Consider the following 19,052-nt stretch of genomic DNA (forward strand, 5'->3'; position numbering starts at 1 on the left):
TCAGACTATCCAGTGATCAACCGCATGAACATCAATCTGCGCAACTGGGAACCGATGACACGTATCGGCCAAGTCAGCCAAGCTTAACCAGCCAGTCCTCTTAGTTGCCTCTGACGACAAGCATGGTTTACTGAACATCAATATTCTAAGCCGCACCATCAAGGGTTTGAACAAAAGAAGAATGAGGCCGTTGAAAATTTACTTAAGGCAATTAAACACACAGAAATACGATGCGGTGCACCTTGCGTGGTTTTAGGTAGAATAATGAGATAAGATGATGTGCGTGGTGAGATAAGATTTACGAATCATCACTGGTAAAACATACTATATCTGTTGCTACATTATCTGGAACATGTACATTATTCCCAGACACTGAAATGAAAGACTTGGAAATTGAGAAGAGTGCACTTAGAGATATGGTGAAAATGGAACCATGTTAGTTTTGACTTGCTGTATATGTGGAGGGAGGCGTCGTAATGCCACTCACCTGGAAGATTTGCTACTTCTTGCAATGACACTTACAGACATCACAAAGAGCAAACAATTGACCCCAGCAACTCTGGCTACGTCTCTACGCAGTAAGAAGCCTCGGTTTCACTAATGACTGCAGTTCAACACAACTTGGATGGTTTGACAAAACAAACCCCACACCACAATAACACCACATTTTCATGAAACTGAAATTTACAAATTAAGGTATGCTGATGATTCATGTTAAGGAATATTCGGTTTAAATATCCTATAATGTTTCATCCAGCAATACGTTCTGGAAGGTAGATTTGGTTGCTCATTTCGTAACTCCCGCACTGTTAAACCGTTTCCTACAGCCGCCGACGATACGGATATTGGCATCATAGTCGTAATAGAAAATCAAAATACATGCTGTCGAAGCATATTACCAGAATGGGAGCATGGGAGAGGAACCAACTGAATGTCTTTCGGGGTGAGTTTTTGCATTGCTAATTAGCCCGTTTCTGAACTTTCCTTCTGTGATGTTACTGGAACATTGCTAAAAAGCCGTGTGAAACTAAACTCCCTCCCTCAATGTAGACATTGCGAGAGAATGCACACACTAGGAAAGAATTATAGACAATAGACCATCCCGTCAGTCTCGTCCCGGTTCTCTTCTATTTTTCTTCTCGTCAATGAAAAGGCTAGGAGTCAGAACTACAATTATACTCATAATTTAGACAGCTGACAGTTGACAAAGCAAATATTTTCGGTTGGCTGGCAGGTTGCTCGTTGTTCAGCGCCAAACTAAGCAATATTGCGAACACTGATTCTAACCCGGCTCTCCACGGGTCAAATATTGTGCGGTTGTCAACTTAACAACGATACAAACTACTTCTGTAACGACAGGCAAATCAGGTTCTAATTACACAGTTTACACATTCTATTTTCTCTGTTGATGCTTAATATATGTCTGCCTGTTTCTGTTAACAGACGGTTGTAGATGAATGCTTCCTTATAAAGTGCACGCCCAATTGTACATATCACCAGGGCGACCTGGATGTGGAGCGACTTGTATTATGTCAGAAATTATCCATGTCTGTATATGACAGATTTGTAGCCATATAAGAACTGTATGTTATGCACAGGGAATGTTGGTCTGGCAGACTCATTTCGAACGAAATATTGTGACCTGAACGTATTCCAATAGAAGTGAATACGTGAGAGAGCGATTTAGTTTTGCGCCGCACTCAGCAATATTCCAGCTAAATGGCGGCGGTTTGTAAACAATCGAGTCTGGACCAGACAATCCAGTGATCAAAAGTGATCATCAACAGCGTACACATGTAATATAGGGATCAGTTGGTACATTAAAACATTACATCATTATGCTGAAAAAAATATACTATAATACGTGTCATGAATTTTGTTCGTTAGTTAGTCGCCTCTTACGACAAGCATAGTCACCTTTTATGCAAGCATGATTTGTTGAAGGCCTGTCCTACCCTGACCTTCACGGGTCTGCTACAAGCAAAGGTCACAGAGGGAACATATAATGAATCAGCTACATACCCAACAAAACCAGTAAGAGTAATACGGAAAACATCTCGTTCAAGTTCATGGAATCTAATCCGTTGTAAACTGAGGACACTTTGTAAACTTGAGACACGTACATCTACTGCTCCCTCCTGAGATAGTCATTGTGACGTCACAAAGTGACGGGTATTCTCCCAAACAACTACATATTTTGTAGCAAATGATAGATCTTGCTTCAGGACTCAATTAACACAACACACTGCTTTCCAACACCGTGACAAAATACTTTCAGGCGGACCCATCCTTCATCAGTTCTGAAAACTCGAAACCTAACAATCTGATGTAATACAAATCTCTCATTTCCGAAATTGAAACCCCTTAAATTTTCTGCGATGAAGTCTGTTACACTTTGCTGTAATTTGATTCACAGAAACATCATGAGATTCGGGGTTACGTAGTGTATACGCGCGATGTGAAGCCAATACGAGAAAGGAGTATACAGGTTCAATTACACACCTCCACCTCTCTATTAAAGAAGTCATGTTCACGTAGAAAGCCCACGAAGTGGGTTACAGAGGCAAGTCGGGTGTGACAGCAAGTCTGGAATCACTCACGTCACGTCGATGTAGTGACGTGGGCGTTCGAATTGCTTATATAAACCCAACAAAAGGCTATATGAGAATATACAATGTCTCTCAGCGAAACATTTCATATTTCACAACTATAGAATGATTGCTTACGACGGATATTTCAAACATTTATTAGGTTTTTGGAAAAACAACAACAAAAACATCTGTTTATGCATGTAGATACTTGGTGTTCACTCCTGCGTCAGTAGAGATTGTATCGGCATGTGTTTAAATGACCAGTCATTTAAAAGCTACCATTTCAACTTGTATAGATCGGACAGTCATAAGGATATTTGTGGCTCTAGAAATCTGCCTCTTGTTGATGAAACTGGCTGTATAGGTAAATACTCAGAAAGTGGGATAAGTTTTTTGCGTTTCTCACAGGCGAGGGTAGGTAATGTTCAATGGACCTTAACAGGTTGTCTTATATTTGTTGAATTTCTTGTCCAGTTTACAACATCGCGAGGGGTGGGTGTGTGAAGCCATCCTTTCTTGCATCGTTGTCGTGATACCTGATCCCCCATGTTTTCAGGCAATTATATATGATACAAGTTGTATAAGCTATCATCTGTGATGTTTTTGTCCCGCCTTACCTTTCACGGGTTAGTGGTATGAAAGCTAATCAATATGGTTCAAACTGCAGTTGTAAAAGGATTCAAATAAATTTGAACTGATAGAAAACAACAGATGTTCGATTGAACCGAGGTTGCCATGCGTTGTGTAGCGTGACTGCTACCAGCATGAAAACAACGCGCAGCTTTTAGTTTAGAGTAGAATGCACGTATTCTCCCGCTCAGAATTAAATGCACGCTTTTTTCGTTGTATCCGGGTACAAAGCCTTGGGATTCATTCCGTCGCTCAGAAAGTTATTTCATTCCCCAGCGGGAGATATATTGTTCATCAATATCACGTGAGCCAATCAGATCGCACCGTTCTGACAACAAGGGAAGATATAAGCCGTAGGTGGCGGACTTTCTGTCATCTTCTACGTCAGTGCAGAGACGGACCATGAGCTGGGGATACGGTGATACCAATGGTGAGAGCTTTTTAATTTAATATGTTATTAGTCGTTATCAATATCAATGTTTCTACCTTAGTTGGTGATTACGGGAAGTTCTCTATTCGCCTACATCCCAATTCGCCTACAGTCCTAAAACATGTCATGGTCTGTTGACTGTTGATTATGTAATGATTAACTTGTATCTCTTCAATGATCTGTCTGTGCTTCGGGAACACGCCATTCCATAGGGTTTATTTGTTTTGTTTTTTAAAAATGAGCTTATGTTTCCATTAGATTTTATTATAAACCAGTTGTAAACCTATTAGTGGAAGCATTAATCTCTTCTCCACTATATATCCTTTACAACAATAGTCGAACGAGATTAGCATGGCCTAACTAGTGAGTCAATTCAGCACAATTCATTTATTTCCTTCAAATGTGACCTGTTATAAACATTTGACGGGGTTGTATGCTGGGCATATGAGTAATGCAATCATCCTATCTACACACAACTAGTTTCCTTTTCTTCATATGAATTTCAACACAGCAACATTTAGAATATGAAAACAAAGAATCTGGGTAAACCTTCAACTGTCAACATAGTGAGTTAAAACTGAACAATCAGCGTTCACATCACCGAACGTTTCCTTTTGTTGTGCGACGTGCTCGTAACATATTTCATATTTGAAAATATCAGACATATTGTAGAGATGTATGTCAAGTTGGGTTATTTTCAAATCTACTCACGACGACAATGAGATATGTATTCTACAACGAACAGTTAAAGTGACCTAGTTTGTGAGCGAGTGTTGGTAAATTAATGTTTTATTGACGTGAAGTGAGGTGCAGTGAGGTAAGACGAGGTGACAAGGGTTTCAAAAGCGCTTTTACGATTATGACACATATAGACTTGCATATATGTCGTGAGTGACTTTGGTCTTGCGACGCTTTTAACAACATTCCAGCAATATCACAGTGAGGTACACCAAAAGTGGGCATCACAAATTGTACCCATGTGTTAAAGCGAACACGGTCTTCGGCGTGACGAGCGGACGCTTTAATCAACAGGCTACCCCACCGCCATGTCGACTTCACACACAGCTGTATTGTCACGAGAAATAGTCTTGGCAAATGTCTGTTTTATAAAGATCTCCGACAAAGTTACCAATGCACTGGAATCTGCCCTCGCACATTCACATCTGTCCTGACCATTATCAAATATTATGGTCACAATATTTTGGTCCATGATATACATATTAGGGCATATGCATTCCCTTTATCTTCCTAATGATACAATAAAAGACGTACCACCCCTTACGACTTGCCTGAAATCAGTAATTGAAAAACTTCGTGGCACTTGCCGTATACATGGAATGTAACCAAAGCCCCGTATATAGTGTTGCGCGTGGTGTTGTCGGTATTTGCCGAACTGGCCTCAATCATAAGCTTCTTGATAGGTGAAATTACACCGAATGTTTTCCCACACACTTCTATAATAACCATATATATGTTTATAAAATACCCAGGCTATCAACACTCATTCCATGTAAACGCAGGTATAGTCCGGCTTTAAAAACACAATTTATGGCCAACCAGTAAGGTTTCCAAGCACACAGGAACCGGAACACATAAAGCCCAGTTCCGCACAAAAAGTCACATGAAAATATCTGTAGACACATAAGTGTAAGTTATGGTGATAAAACCTACAGCACTGAATACTTAGAATTGTGGTCTGTTTACATTACTGGATGGATGCGGTTTTTTGGGGTTTTGTTTTTGGTTTTTTGGTTGTTTTTTTAAATAACATCTTACACTATTTCGTCCAGTAACAGCTGTCTGCGCGGTACTCGATCGGGGAGCATGTGATTCTGCTTTGGTGTAGTGAAACCTATAGTATATTCATAAAGAGGGCTCCAAGGAACATTAGGGGTTCATCAGAAATTATGTTCTTTCGGTAGAAGGCGCTAGAGTCGATTTAATGCAACGTTGCATTAATTCAAACTTTTTCATTTCATATTGTAATCTTCATGCCTACCTTTGTCCGAATAAATTATATGGTAGCTATGTTGGGGCCGATAATGCATATTAATGAGAGAAATGAAATATTGATTTTTAGGGAAGTGGTGCGCGACAGTGTGTCTTTAATGTGGAGTACCGGCGAATTCTAACAAAAACTCTTCTGTTTGCATCTTCCGCTCTGACCTCCCTTTAACGGAATAACCTCCATTCGCTTGGCCAGGGATGCGGTTTGTTTTCATTTCTTCGAGGTTGTTGAGTTGGTTATAATATGCTGCTGGTATATTACCATGAATGAATGAGCGGCTTTTTATATCAACCAGTAATGGTTGAGTTTAATCCATCAAGTGTCAGGAACCAATAACTGTGGGTACAATTCCCACACTTGGTCTGATAATGTTTCCACGGGACCATACCCGTTCTCGTGGGTATCCCGTGGTACACGCCTGCATCACTCCACTTGTTGCCTGAATCGCGTTGATCATCCGTCATTTCACTGAAATAATCGCAACTTTCCGAACCCAGTCTCGTACAGTGTGTGGAGGAATACCGTTGTTCGAATTGTAAACCATACATAGATACAAATACAAGGACTAAGTCGTGGGACAAATATGATATGATATAAAAAATATATATAACAATAAATACACACTTCGGAGCGATACTTGTCGGTGAAAGTTCGTTAAATATTGAGATTCTTTGCAAATATCAGCTAAAAAGATGTTTTTGACTTTCTGCACCCTGAAATACTATCGAGACATCAGTATTAGTTAAAAGAGTTTGAGTAATGATAAATTATGAATCTTTGCGTCGGGTGTACGTACGTGCGTTTCAGAACTTGACGGGTGGTGGTGGGTGAGAGTGTCAACCTATTTCGCAAGACATTTTTGTCGGTCAGGAATTTTGTAATTCTTTCCTCTTTTCAGGACATTCGACAGCTAGTGTGAATCAATTGTTTTCATTTTCAATCACCTCAGGAAACAACTCTTTTCATGTTTCCCACCTAGATAGCAAATAGCGGTCCCCCAAGTGGAAGACTGGTATTTATATGGCACCTGCACACTGGTGTTCCACTGCCGGCTCTCCACGGTATCGTTACTGCTCACTCATGTTCTACTACCCCCAGGGCCTTCACGCTGGGTCGAGCACTATGAAGCAGCGGCCGGGACACACCAGTCTCCCATAGACATCAGGACTGAAGAGGCTGAATTTGACCCCGAACTGTGGTACCATCCCTTGAGGATCCAGCACGCTCGACAACACAATCTGGAAGTCGAGAACAATGGCCACTCTTTTCAAGCTTATGTGGACGACAGCTCAAGTATGTACTTTCGTGTGCTTCAGCAGTATCAGGTTAAGTACAACCTGAAACATTAGACTTGGTTTGTGTAACCTCCATCAAATCATGATATACTCTTCCAACAAGTAGGTGAACCTGAACTTTAATCAGGATAGGAAGTATAAGCGATGGGAAACGGTTCAAGGACATATACCTTGTAAAGACAGCACCGTTCCTCTATCACCATTCCTGACAGCAACGCGTGGGATGCACATGCACAACTTAGTAGTTAGATACACGTGTATGGCGTGTCATTCTCGATTTTGAGGATATTCAAGGTCGATTAATCACTACACAATTAAGTTTGACAATCTTGCAACAGTTGTTCGAATTTGTTTCTAGTCGGGTTGTTTGTTTTTGTTTGAAAATGAAAATCGTGCACGTGTGAATTAGGAGACACGCTCATCATCTTTCAAGAGATTACTGAACAAACAGCTGTGGCAATAAGGAAGTGCAAGTGGTGATGCAGTCAACAGTCATTATTCTCATATAAACATTGATTCCAATGTATCTCCCAATGTTTTCAGTCGTAAACCAAATCTGTTCAACTTTCTTCTGAAGAGTATTTAACTGGGTGACCCAGTTGTCTCAGGAACAACAACTTGAAGTTATGTCCCTTGGCTGTGATTGTGATTTGGAACCTCTGACTTCCATGTTTGATTCGGCAGCACCTGATCATGGATTTTACATACAGGCCTTCGTGAACTTGCAAGGATTAAATTATCTTTTGGACTGACACCCCTATTCGAAATGCTACACAGTACAATACGTCTTCATGCATTGGACTGTGAGGCATTGCGGGCATTGCGAACATTTCTCAATCATTTCATTTTATCTTTAATCATCGCAAATACTTAAAGGGCCTTTGGTTTTCCCTGCTTCGTGTTGGACTCGTCGTACCCAGTAACCGAATCACTGTGCCGGTCAAAGTTAAATACAACCTAATCACGTTAGATTGGTGTATTTTGTTCAACACCAATTCAAATCATTCTGTCTTAGAACTTTCGTTTTGGGTCTTATATTCTTGAAGCTTCATTTGCTGTGTTTGTTCTAAAGAATACACACTGATTTAAACAGGTATAAGCGGTGGCCCGCTCGGTGATGCCACTCACTACCTGAAACAGTTCCATTTCCACTGGGGAAGCTCCGACCTGAAGGGTTCCGAACATAAGGTGGACGGTGAACAGTATTCCGCAGAGGTATGTCATTCAGCTGACAGCTTACTACTAAAGGGGATAAGTGTACATTGCGACTCATTTTGGACAACAGTTACAGAATTTATGCGTCTAATTGCCAATTTCAGTTGAATGAGTAAGGATTGTGCCAGTATAATTTTCACCAAAGAGTATTATCTAAATAAAAGCTGCCAAAGTCAGGGTTTATCTGATGTCCTTGGAGTAATGAAGGTAACACAATTGTGAAAGCTGTATGAAAGGATTTATATTTAGCGACATGCATTCAGGTTCTACTGAACCGATACCTGGCTCCATGAAATCAACCTGTCAAACGACGACTGAAATTGTAGAAAAAAAAAACACCAATAAGAGACACGTCGTATCAGTGACGGTAGATGTCATCTTTGGAATTGCCCCAGTCGTTCTTTGAGAACCCAGGAGGTCTACCTCTTACGGTCAGAACATGTTCCCAAGTCATCCGTTGCCATCACGGAACTGTTACTTAAAACTCAGTTTTTAAGAAATTGGAAATGTGTATACATGTACATAACTAAACTGTTTCAGCTGCATTTCGTTCATTGGAATGCCAACAAATACTCCACCTTTGAAGAAGCTGTAGACAAGGAGGATGGTCTAACAGTGCTGGGTGTCTTCATTAAGGTATGTGGCAGTATATATCGTTGTGCTTTAAGGAACATGCCCATGGCTTAATGGATGGAGTATGTGCCAAGAGTGGAAGGTCAGCGGTTCGAACCCCAGCCCCTCTCTTTAGTTCCCCCTACACACATTACACCATTTCACCTTTTCACCTTTTCACCTTTTATCTGGGGGATGTCTCGGAATTTTCAATCGTTTCTCGTTGAGGTAAGTGCACGTGCGATCTCGACATATATTTAGTATTGACATGCAATTTCAGGTGGGCCAAGAAAATAAAGAATTTAAGAAACTGACAGACGTGATGCAAGAAGTCCTGGACCCGTACACGACAACCAATGTCAGGACGATGTTCGATCCCCGCTCTCTACTACCACGTAAGCATGGCTGATATAAAAGTTTTCATAACATGGCCATGTGTTCAAGTTGGACTCTTCTAGATGAGAACATAACATTGCCTATTTCAGTTTTCGCGCAATCTTGATGTACATCTGGGGATATTTTGTCACATCTGATATGAAATATATTTTTCAAAATATAAGCAATAACAAAACTTTCCAAAAGGAAACTGCTTCTCCTTGCGACCATATAAAGTCACCAGGCAATGCATTCTTAATGCCTTCCTCGTTACAGGAAATGTCGACAAGTACTGGACATACCCTGGCTCTCTGACCACGCCTCCCTGCTATGAAAGCGTCACCTGGATACTCCTGGAAGAGGCCATCTCCTTGTCCCACAGCCAGGTACGTTTATTACTGTAATGACAAATGGCGACTATGCTTGTCGTAAGAGGCGACTAACAGGATCGGGTGGTCAGGCTCGCTAACTTGGTTGACACATGTCATCGGTTCCCAGTTGCGCAGATCGATGCTCATGTTGTTGGTCACTGGATTGTCTGGTCCAGAATCGATTATTCTCAGACCGCCGCCATATGGCTGGAATATTGCTGAGTGTGGCGTAAAACTAAACTCACTCACTACTGTAATGACATGAGATATGTGCAAGGGTCCATGTGGTCGGATATGAAGGCAGATCTTTGGTACCATTTCGCATCTTCGCTCGTTGGCGTTTCAGAAACGGGAAGTGGAAACAGACTTCACCTATTACCCTTGGTATTATACTCACCCAGCTGAGTCCTAGGGGTATAGTAGTATTGGAATTTGGACAACTCGGCAAAGGCGGTGGTGTTCGTGAAATAGAGCTCTATTCCTTGAGAATGTCAGATCTCGTTACCGGCTATGACGGCAATATGCTTTTCAACCGACACGTAAGCGTCTCTTTCTCTCACATTAACCACACACGCCGAGACATGCCTGGAACAATGTTCAAAGCCATATAATTACTGTGGTAGACGCCAGTTATTTCTCCTAAATAAGACAGCAGTGAGTAAAATTAATCCAAAATTAATATTTTCAGTTGTTGCATCTGAGGAGCCTGACTGGTGGTTGCCACAGCGACGGCCAAGGAGGATGCTTTGAAGATAATATTGTCGACAACTTCCGGACCATCAACCCTCTTGGAGACAGGGTTGTCAGGGCGTCTTTCTATACCAGGGCCTGAAAGACAATATGCAAGGGGATACGCGTTCATTCTTCGTCAGAATTCGGGGAAAAAATCTAATATTGTAAATATATCTGGCAGATGTCTGAACGCTACTACCTTGTGGACGACACGCCTCTTTTCTTCTTCTTACTGTGATATGTATACGCGCGCCTTGTCAGCAAATTTTGCGGATGTGAGATGGTGGACGTCACGAACGTCATACAATCAAAAACAAAATGATAAAACGTTAATATATAAATTATATTCCTACGAATGCATTTAATCTGTCATGGCCCTGAGTTGAATCGGGTGCTCTCTAACTTCTGTCAAGTGCTATAATTTATTACGTTAATGTGATGCCCGGTGAGTTATCATTCTAAAAATCATAATCAGACATACATTTTACAGATCATGTAGACATATACGACAATTATACGTGGATGTATGTTCACAATGTATAACGTTAGGCACACAGAAAGTTCAATCTAAGTGATTGCTCGGCGCACTTAGATTTATGGAGAAACATTTGAAAGATCAAAGTTGTTCCTTAACAGAATTTCAGACCATTATTTTGATAGAATGGAAAACAGTAAGTCGTTAACGTGGTGATCATTTCGTCATACACCTCCAACCAGCTGGCATTGCAGCTTTAACAAGCACAAAACTGTCAAAACAGAGGATGCAGCTGGTAAATGTCTTTTTAGAGTGGTTCATGATTTTATTGGCTGGATGCGAACTATTAGATCGGTCCAGGCTAGGCTTCAGGGAGTACGATTTTAATGATTATAGTGACACATCACCACATTCACCGTACGATCGAAGAACTTCGTGCCATTCACATGTCAACTTATGTATCAGTATTTTAATAAATTTTATTTTTATAATACTTTTGCTTATTGTATTTGTGTGAGCTGTCTTGCTCCGTAAGTAACTCTTTATACGGCGATTGAGGAAGGTACGTGTTTTCACCCTCGGTGTATTAACGTATGGCCGAAGGTGGTAGTTGATGCCTGGCGGTTGCATGCACTTCACCCAATCGTAAACCCGACATCACACATTTCACCAAATCATCTTAATAAGTATGTCACCTCATAGATATCACAGAAACAAATTTCGTTTCGAACCCGGCAATAAAGGTTTAACACTTAGAAGTTAGGTAACACTTTCTTGTGAAGAATGTAAATAGCAAAATGGTATCTAGGTATAAGCTAACCAAACACGACTTCGATATGGATCGAATCTCTTGTAAAATGTCTTCGCACAAATATATTCTTTTTTTCTGTTACTTGAAAGCGTAGCAAACTATCCGTGGTGTTCTGTGAGTGAATTCAAACAACGCCGTTCAGTTTTGTGAAAGCATGTTGTGTTGTAATTTTGTACTTCAATCATACATTAAAGTCCATCCTGGCGTATATTACAATGCGTGGCCACTGTACAGTCAGTTGTACAAAAAACGGAAAGCCATTCCACTTTAAGAGAAAAGCTGATCTATGGGTAGGTTTGAGTTGTATAAAGCTATACTAACAAAATGAATTATAACAAACCTTGATGAAAATACTTGTTTCATGTATTTTCTCCAACAAATTTAACCATACTATCGTTAAAATATACTTCTAAAGTAGGACACGTGTCGCCATGTGCGCAGCAAGACTTCATCTTCAACTAGTAATGTTTCACACAACTTTCACATATTATACTAAAGAATCCGATTCCTTGTACACCATGTCTCATGCACACCGACGATGTATATTGCAACTGCCAGGTTCTTCCTGATGCTGGGTACAATGTTTGAAGCCCCTTTCTTATTGTCCTCCGCCGTGCTGGAGTATTGATAAAAGCGGCGCAAAATTACACCCACTCACTTCCCCTGAAACATACACTACTAAACGTTCTGTGTTCTAACCATTATCAATAAACTACGCCAGGAACTACCAGCATTGGAGAGTGTTTGATGCACAGGTAAAATATACCACGGTTCACCATGTCTGACTCAAGGTCATGTCCGGTTAATGTCAAATGAACAGCATACAATATAATCCAAATGTACAAGAAAAGTGAGCTTGGCAAAAAGACTTTATTGAAATGTTTTGAATGTACATGTGGTGATAAGAAAAAGAACGGAAGGATTTTTTTCTCAGTGAAATATATTCGATTCAATTCTGTATGGCCATACAGCCGCGTAAAGAGGTATTTAAAAACACGCTCAGTAAACGCTGAAAAAACATCAGGTTCTGATTACTGAGCAAAAGTTGTATTTGTGAAAAGCATTTCTATATGGTTTCTACACATTTATGGAAGTATTGGAGAATGACGTTTACTTTAGTAAGTGCGAGACTGATTGAATGTTTTAGAACGCCGGTCCGCAGTCAACAATATTCCAGCTATATGGTGGCGGTCTGAAAATACTCCAGTCTGGACCAGTCAACCCAGTGATCAACAGCATGAACATTGTCCTACACAATTAGATACGATGACAATCAGTGGGGTCTCCGCTCATCTATCACTGATGCAAATGCAGTTTGTGCTATTCTTTACATCCGTGACAGAGGACAGATAGTCGCAGAAGTAATTTATTTAGAAGCATGTGTATGGTTTCAACAAAATTATTGTAGTCTGGAAGAATGGCGTTTATCTTGAGTCCATGCCACACAAACAACTGGGTCTATGTTCCTCTCTCAGTGATACAAGTGCTTATGGTTTCCGTTATTCAATCTAGCCGTAGTAGTTAGTGAGTGTGGCTTTACGCCGCTTTTAACAATATCCCAGCAATATAACGCCATGAGACACTATAAATGGGTTTCACTGTTTATACCCAAGTGGGGAATTGAACTCAAGTCCTCGACGCCCGGACGCTTTAACCACTAAACCACCCCACCGCTTCAGCTAGAGTTGAGGGCTGGCAATATTCTATTGTTACATTTAAGTGAACAGAGTGGACGAGTGTCCATGTAGATCAGTCACATATCTTTATGTGTCACCTCATCACTTGAATGACGCTTTGACAACCCTGTCTCCAAGAGGCATGGTGTGTCGGACATTGTCTTCAATACAGTACAAATTTTATGGATAGCAACTTCTTGGGTTTATTTTCACCCATATAAATATTTCCAGAGAAAATAAACCCAAGAAGTTTCTATCCATAGAATTTGTACTGTATTACTATGCCCTTGAAGAATCACATTGTCTTCAATGTTTCTTCCATGTGTATCTTTCAAGTGTCTTAGACATTCCAGCTGATAACCAAAGTAATGTTTGTAAACAAGATAAACAGTTTGTAACATGTCATGTTCAAATCAACAGCACTTCCATATGAATGAGTGAGTGAGTGAGTTTAGTTTTACGTCACACTCAGCAATATTACAGCCATATGGCGACGGTCTGTAAATAATCGAGTCTGGACCAGACAATCCAGTGATCAACAACATGAGCATCGATCTGCGCAATTGGGAACCGATGACATGTGTCAACCAAGTCAGCCAGTCTGACCACCCGATCCCGTTAGTCGCCTCTTACGACAAGCATAGTCGCCTTTTATGGCAAGCATGGGTTGCTGAAGGCCTATTCTACCCCGGGACCTTCACGGGTTCCATATGAATGAAGTACAATGATACTGGTAACATGTTTTGACAAAAACAAAATACCACCGGCAACGTACTTTTAACAAAACGACCGGAGCGACACAAACGACATAAGTCCATGTTAAACAGCAGAATTTACAACAGTCGTAATGTTACGGTCGTTGTTAAAAACACATCGTTATTGTGGAAGATAATATGCCGAAGTGTTTTTATCTGGTTATTTAGTCTAATAATGAAGTAACGTATTTACTGCAGACACGGAACATGTTACAAACCAGGTGTTCAGACACATGGATGCGTTCTGCCATTATTATCCACGTGACACATTCCGAAAAAGGGGGCGTGGTCAGAGATCCAGGATAGGTTTAATACTTTGTTGCATCGGCTGCAATACAGTAACCACCACATGTACCATTTCATATCATTTTCTCTAATGTCACAATCACCCTCGTCTACATCTTACCCGTGAAGGTCCCGGGGTAAAATAGGCCTTCAGCAACCCATGCTTGCCATAAAAGGCGACTATGCTTGTCGAAAGAGGCGACTAACAGGATCGGGTGGTCAAGCTTGCTGACCTGGTTGGCATATGTCATCGGTTCCCAATTGCGCACATCGATGCTCATGTTGTTGATCACTGGATTGTCTGGTCCAAACTCGATTATTTACAGACCGACGCCATATGGCTGTAATATTGCTGAGTGCAGCGTAAAACTAAACTCACTCACTCACGTCGACATCTTACACACAGCTACTTTCAGGAACCGTCTGGTCGACCAGCACCTTGTTAATGGCTTTCTGATACCGTCTACCTCTTTACTCACTTCATTATCATTCCTCATTCTTTCAATGAACCTACATGGCAGCACTTTAGAGGGATGACAAACACCGTTCATGTGACAGCTGGTGTGGGTTTTATGGATATATGAGATCGTTTTGTGAAAAGGTTGTTTGTCTTTCAGCTCAAGTGTTCATCTTTGCTTGAAACAAGTTTGTTTGTTTGGGTTTTTTTTTTAAACAAAAAGTCAACCGCAACAACTCTTTTTGCATACGTTTTTCTCGTAGGTGAAATTTAATCCTAACGAAATGAAGAAATAGTGTACAACCATGATGAAATAAATGAATAAAATACATGGTAGCTTCGCTGGGGGCTGATAGTTAGTATTAATGACAGAAAAGCAATATTGATTTTTAGAGTAGTGTGGCGCGACAGTGTGCCTTTAATGTCGAGCATCAGGTGAATGTAACAAAAATCTACTGTTTGCATCTTCCGCGGTGACCTCCCGTTAATAATGGAATAGGAGCCTGGCCAGAGATGCGGTTTGTTTTCATTTCTTCGAGGTTATGTTTAGTTAGCTATAGCACATTGGTGGTACGTTACCATGAGTGAATGGGCGGCTTTCTGTGACACCACTAATGGCTGGGTTTAATTCATCAAGTGTCACAACCCCATAATTGTGGGTAAAATTCCAAGACTTGGTCTGATAATGTTTCCACGGGACCGCACCCGTTCTCGTGGGTATCCCGTGGTACACGCCTGCATCACTCCGACTTGTCTCCTGAATCGCGTTGATCATCCGTGATGTCACTGAAATACTCGCAACTTTCCGAACATACTCTCGTACACTGTGTGGAGGAATACTCTTTTCATTCTCAGCTAAGGTAGAGTGGTCAAATATTGGTATACATTACTAAAGATGGAACGACATCGATATCCATATCATTGTTATGATTTATTAAAAACTCTTCATGAAAATGGTAAGACCAGTTGTAACTGGGTTTCAAATGTTAGAACTTTACTGTTTACTTGTTGGTATTCTTTTGTCTGGATTGAGCAAGACTTTGGTGATGAAGAGCTATTCTATCCTCATTAACACAAAGATTACAAGATATATATTATCAAAACTGGCACAATAGTGTTTCATCTTCATCCTTTTAACGTCATTATAATTCAATAAAATCAGTTATAGAGCAAGAAAAATATTTAACATTATTAGAAAACAAGGATTTGATAAGAGCCATATGTAAATTTAGATTTTCCCTACACAATTTCAATGTCATTTTTTCCAGGAGGTATAAACAAGAAGATATTGATCTAATTAAATGTGCAAACTGTAAATTGGGTTTTATTGAAGATGAATTTCATGTATTGGTAGTTTGGGATAAATATAAAGATCTGAGAGAGGGATGATTACACGATGCCATTTAGAAAGTGGTCAAATGCAACATATGTCATATTTGGGATTTCACCTTCTTAGTAAAGTGCAAATTCTAGTACTTTTTTCGGTTGAGTCCCATCCGGGATTTGACCACTTTCTAAATGGCATCGTGTAATCATAGCTTTCGGCCGTGGGAGCCGTGCCAATTTACACTCATCAGAGGGGTACACAAAGTACGCAGTCCAGACTACCAGTTGTCCGACTTTCATTTTTGTGGAAGTCGCGGTGGCTGAGCGGGCTAGGCGGCTGACTTTGTGTGCTGGCGATTAGGTGCCTGACTCTGAGGGTGCGGGTTCGAATCCCGGATGGGACTCAACCGAATATAATCACATTATATATCAACTGTAAATTGGGCCATAAGCCCGTATATTACCGAATAAAGTGTCTGTAAATTTTGTAGGCATTAACGAACCTGAAGTCATTACCAACTTCAAGTCCACTGCCATGCTCCATGACGCTGTTCCCGACACGTATCTGTCATTGAATACAACACGGCATTTGTGGCTCCTGTTTAGGGTACATGGAGGCCACGCCCAATACCCTGTGCTGGTATATCCGTCAGTATTCAGCAAAGGTAGGTTGCATGGCTGCAGAACAACAGTGTCAATCTGTGTAAACTGGAATCATGTGTTGGTATCTTTACCATAACTGTCACGATATCATGTGTGCCTCTGTTCAAGAACTGTCCATGATGATCTTAGACTTCGTGATACAGTTTTCGTCTACACATCTACAATGCCACTCACTTGTCACCTCATGTCAGGGCATGTCTTCGATTCACGGAAGAAGAGAGGAAGAAGAAAGAGCCAAATTCAGTACGTGTCTGTATCCTACATTTTACCCTTGTTATATGAACGTTCCATTATCACCATGCTGACCCCAGATGTCTGCAATAAACAACTTTCATTTTGAAACAAATTTACTGGCCACATTTCGGAAACAAAAGACCATACAAATGAACCACTTGCAAAGGACCTGGAATAATGCTGGTCACGACCAGAAGCAGGACACAGTCCAAAGAGCAGGTGTATTTATCTATTTCTAAATTTTAGATTGGATATTTCGTCAAAGCTCGAATATTGATTCTGTGACGTCAGTATGCATATTCGTGACATGAAACTAACTTTTTCACATACGTGGATTGAAATGTTTAATATTTTTATATCGGGATTAAGAAAGTGTATGGACAGCATCACAATGTGCATCCATCGTGGACACACGATTGCATAGAGTATTTTAAGTGTTACGTCAGTGAGCATAGGGAAAACCAAACATAGAAAGCTAGATTAACGTTTTGTCTCTGAATACATAATTTTGATCGCATCAAATAAACCTAGTTCAATTGAAATGGACCCTAAGGGAGTGAATCAGAACCTGAGCAAATATCAAGACTTACTTCATTTATGACTCCAGCATTGCATAGAGGGTTAGGCAGTTGGGAAAATTAGGTGGTTCAGAGACAGACTAACGGAAAGCCTCAAGCATGATTTTATGTTCGGCTCACAACCCGTCCTGGTGAGGAGAGTTGGTGTTACTGAACTTTCTTCTTTGTGTGTGTCTGTGATGGTATCAAAGACGGAATCCTTGATGTGTGCATATCGCTCATCGAAACACCTGAACATGAGAAGTGAAGTTCTTTGACGGTCTCCAATCAGGTCCTCTCAATCGTAGTTCACATTTCATGAATCATGTGCGATTCCTTGTTGCGCCGACACATGCTTAAAACTTAACAAGCATCTTACACATACACAGCGTAGAAAATGTGCATTACCTTTCTTGGTTCGAATCTTGGCAGTGCTTACAAATAACTACTATCATTCATCATATTATCAAGCATGATGAAAAATCTATTTTAGTGAATCATTCTCACAGTGACATGGTCATACGTTTAAACATGTCTCATCTAGATGTGTCATAGTATCACAATTATGTCTCATCTAGATGTGTCATAGTATCACAATTATGTCTCATCTAGATGTGTCATAGTATCACAATTATGTCTCATCTAGATGTGTCATAGTATCACAATTATGTCTCATCTAGATGTGTCATAGTATCACAATTATGTCTCATGTCGTACAATATCGCAGTAACACGTGCAGAGTAATTATTTAACGTCATCTTCTAGAGTTCAAGGACATAACTGACTTCAAAAGATTTTTTCCATCCTTGACAAACCATCAGATAAATATATTTATCGCAATAAAGAAAGCATCTTCCTTGCACAGTATATCATACATTAGAAAGTCTAACCAAGAAACGAGGTAAAATATAAAGACTTTACTCAAGCTGGACACACTAATCCCGGAAAAATACAGTTTTCGTTTACCAAGAATCTTTAGTACATGTACATGGTGTCTTCTATGATATGGTGGTCAGTGTGTAATATACAAGATAAAATATGGGCTGTGTGTGAGTGCTTCATGGGTTTGTGAGGGATGTGATCGTGGTTTTGTTAGTGGTGTGATTGTGGTTTTGCAAGTGATGTTTTCGTGGTTTTGTAAGTAATGTGATCGTGGGGTTGTAAGTGGTGTGATCATGGGTTTGTAAGTGATGTGAACGTGGGTTTGTAAGTGATGTGATGGTGGGTTTGTAAGTGATGTTTTCGTGATTTTGTAAGTGGGTGGTGTGATCGTGGGTTTGTAAGTGGTGTGATCGTGGGTTTGTAAGTGACGTGATCATGGGTTTGTAAGTAAAATTATGATGGCTTTTTAAGTGATGTGATGATGGGTTTTGTGATCTTGGGTTTATCAGTACAGTGGTCATGGATTTCGGTAACTTAGTATAATTGTGAAACACGTTGAACCATTTCTTGGTTCACAATGACATGGTGAACTGGACGCTCTAATCAGAATCTGATTATTACTACCCCGCATAACCCAAGCTGCCTCTTAGGCGCTAGAAGGTTATAGTCACA

General features: G+C 40.4%; 1 protein-coding gene across 2 annotated transcripts; it reads left to right on the forward strand.

Moving 5' to 3' along the window:
* The first annotated feature begins 2,868 nt into the window (after positions 1-2,868).
* Positions 2,869-11,225, forward strand: LOC137258825 (carbonic anhydrase 13-like). Of its 2 annotated transcripts, XM_067796520.1 has the most exons (8): positions 2,869-2,955; positions 3,498-3,651; positions 6,758-6,952; positions 8,048-8,169; positions 8,710-8,805; positions 9,062-9,176; positions 9,433-9,542; positions 10,216-11,225. In XM_067796520.1, the coding sequence occupies exons 2-8, from the start codon at positions 3,624-3,626 to the stop codon at positions 10,357-10,359; spliced, it is 810 nt and encodes a 269-aa protein (XP_067652621.1). In that variant the 5' UTR covers positions 2,869-2,955; positions 3,498-3,623; the 3' UTR covers positions 10,360-11,225. The 2 variants fall into 2 exon arrangements, with proteins under 2 accessions (XP_067652621.1, XP_067652620.1); XM_067796519.1 differs by lacking the exon at positions 2,869-2,955 and having other exon boundaries at positions 3,447-3,651.
* Positions 11,226-19,052: the final 7,827 nt, after the last annotated feature.

This window comes from Haliotis asinina, chromosome 12 (genome assembly GCF_037392515.1).
Source record: "Haliotis asinina isolate JCU_RB_2024 chromosome 12, JCU_Hal_asi_v2, whole genome shotgun sequence".
NCBI lineage: Eukaryota > Metazoa > Mollusca > Gastropoda > Lepetellida > Haliotidae > Haliotis > Haliotis asinina.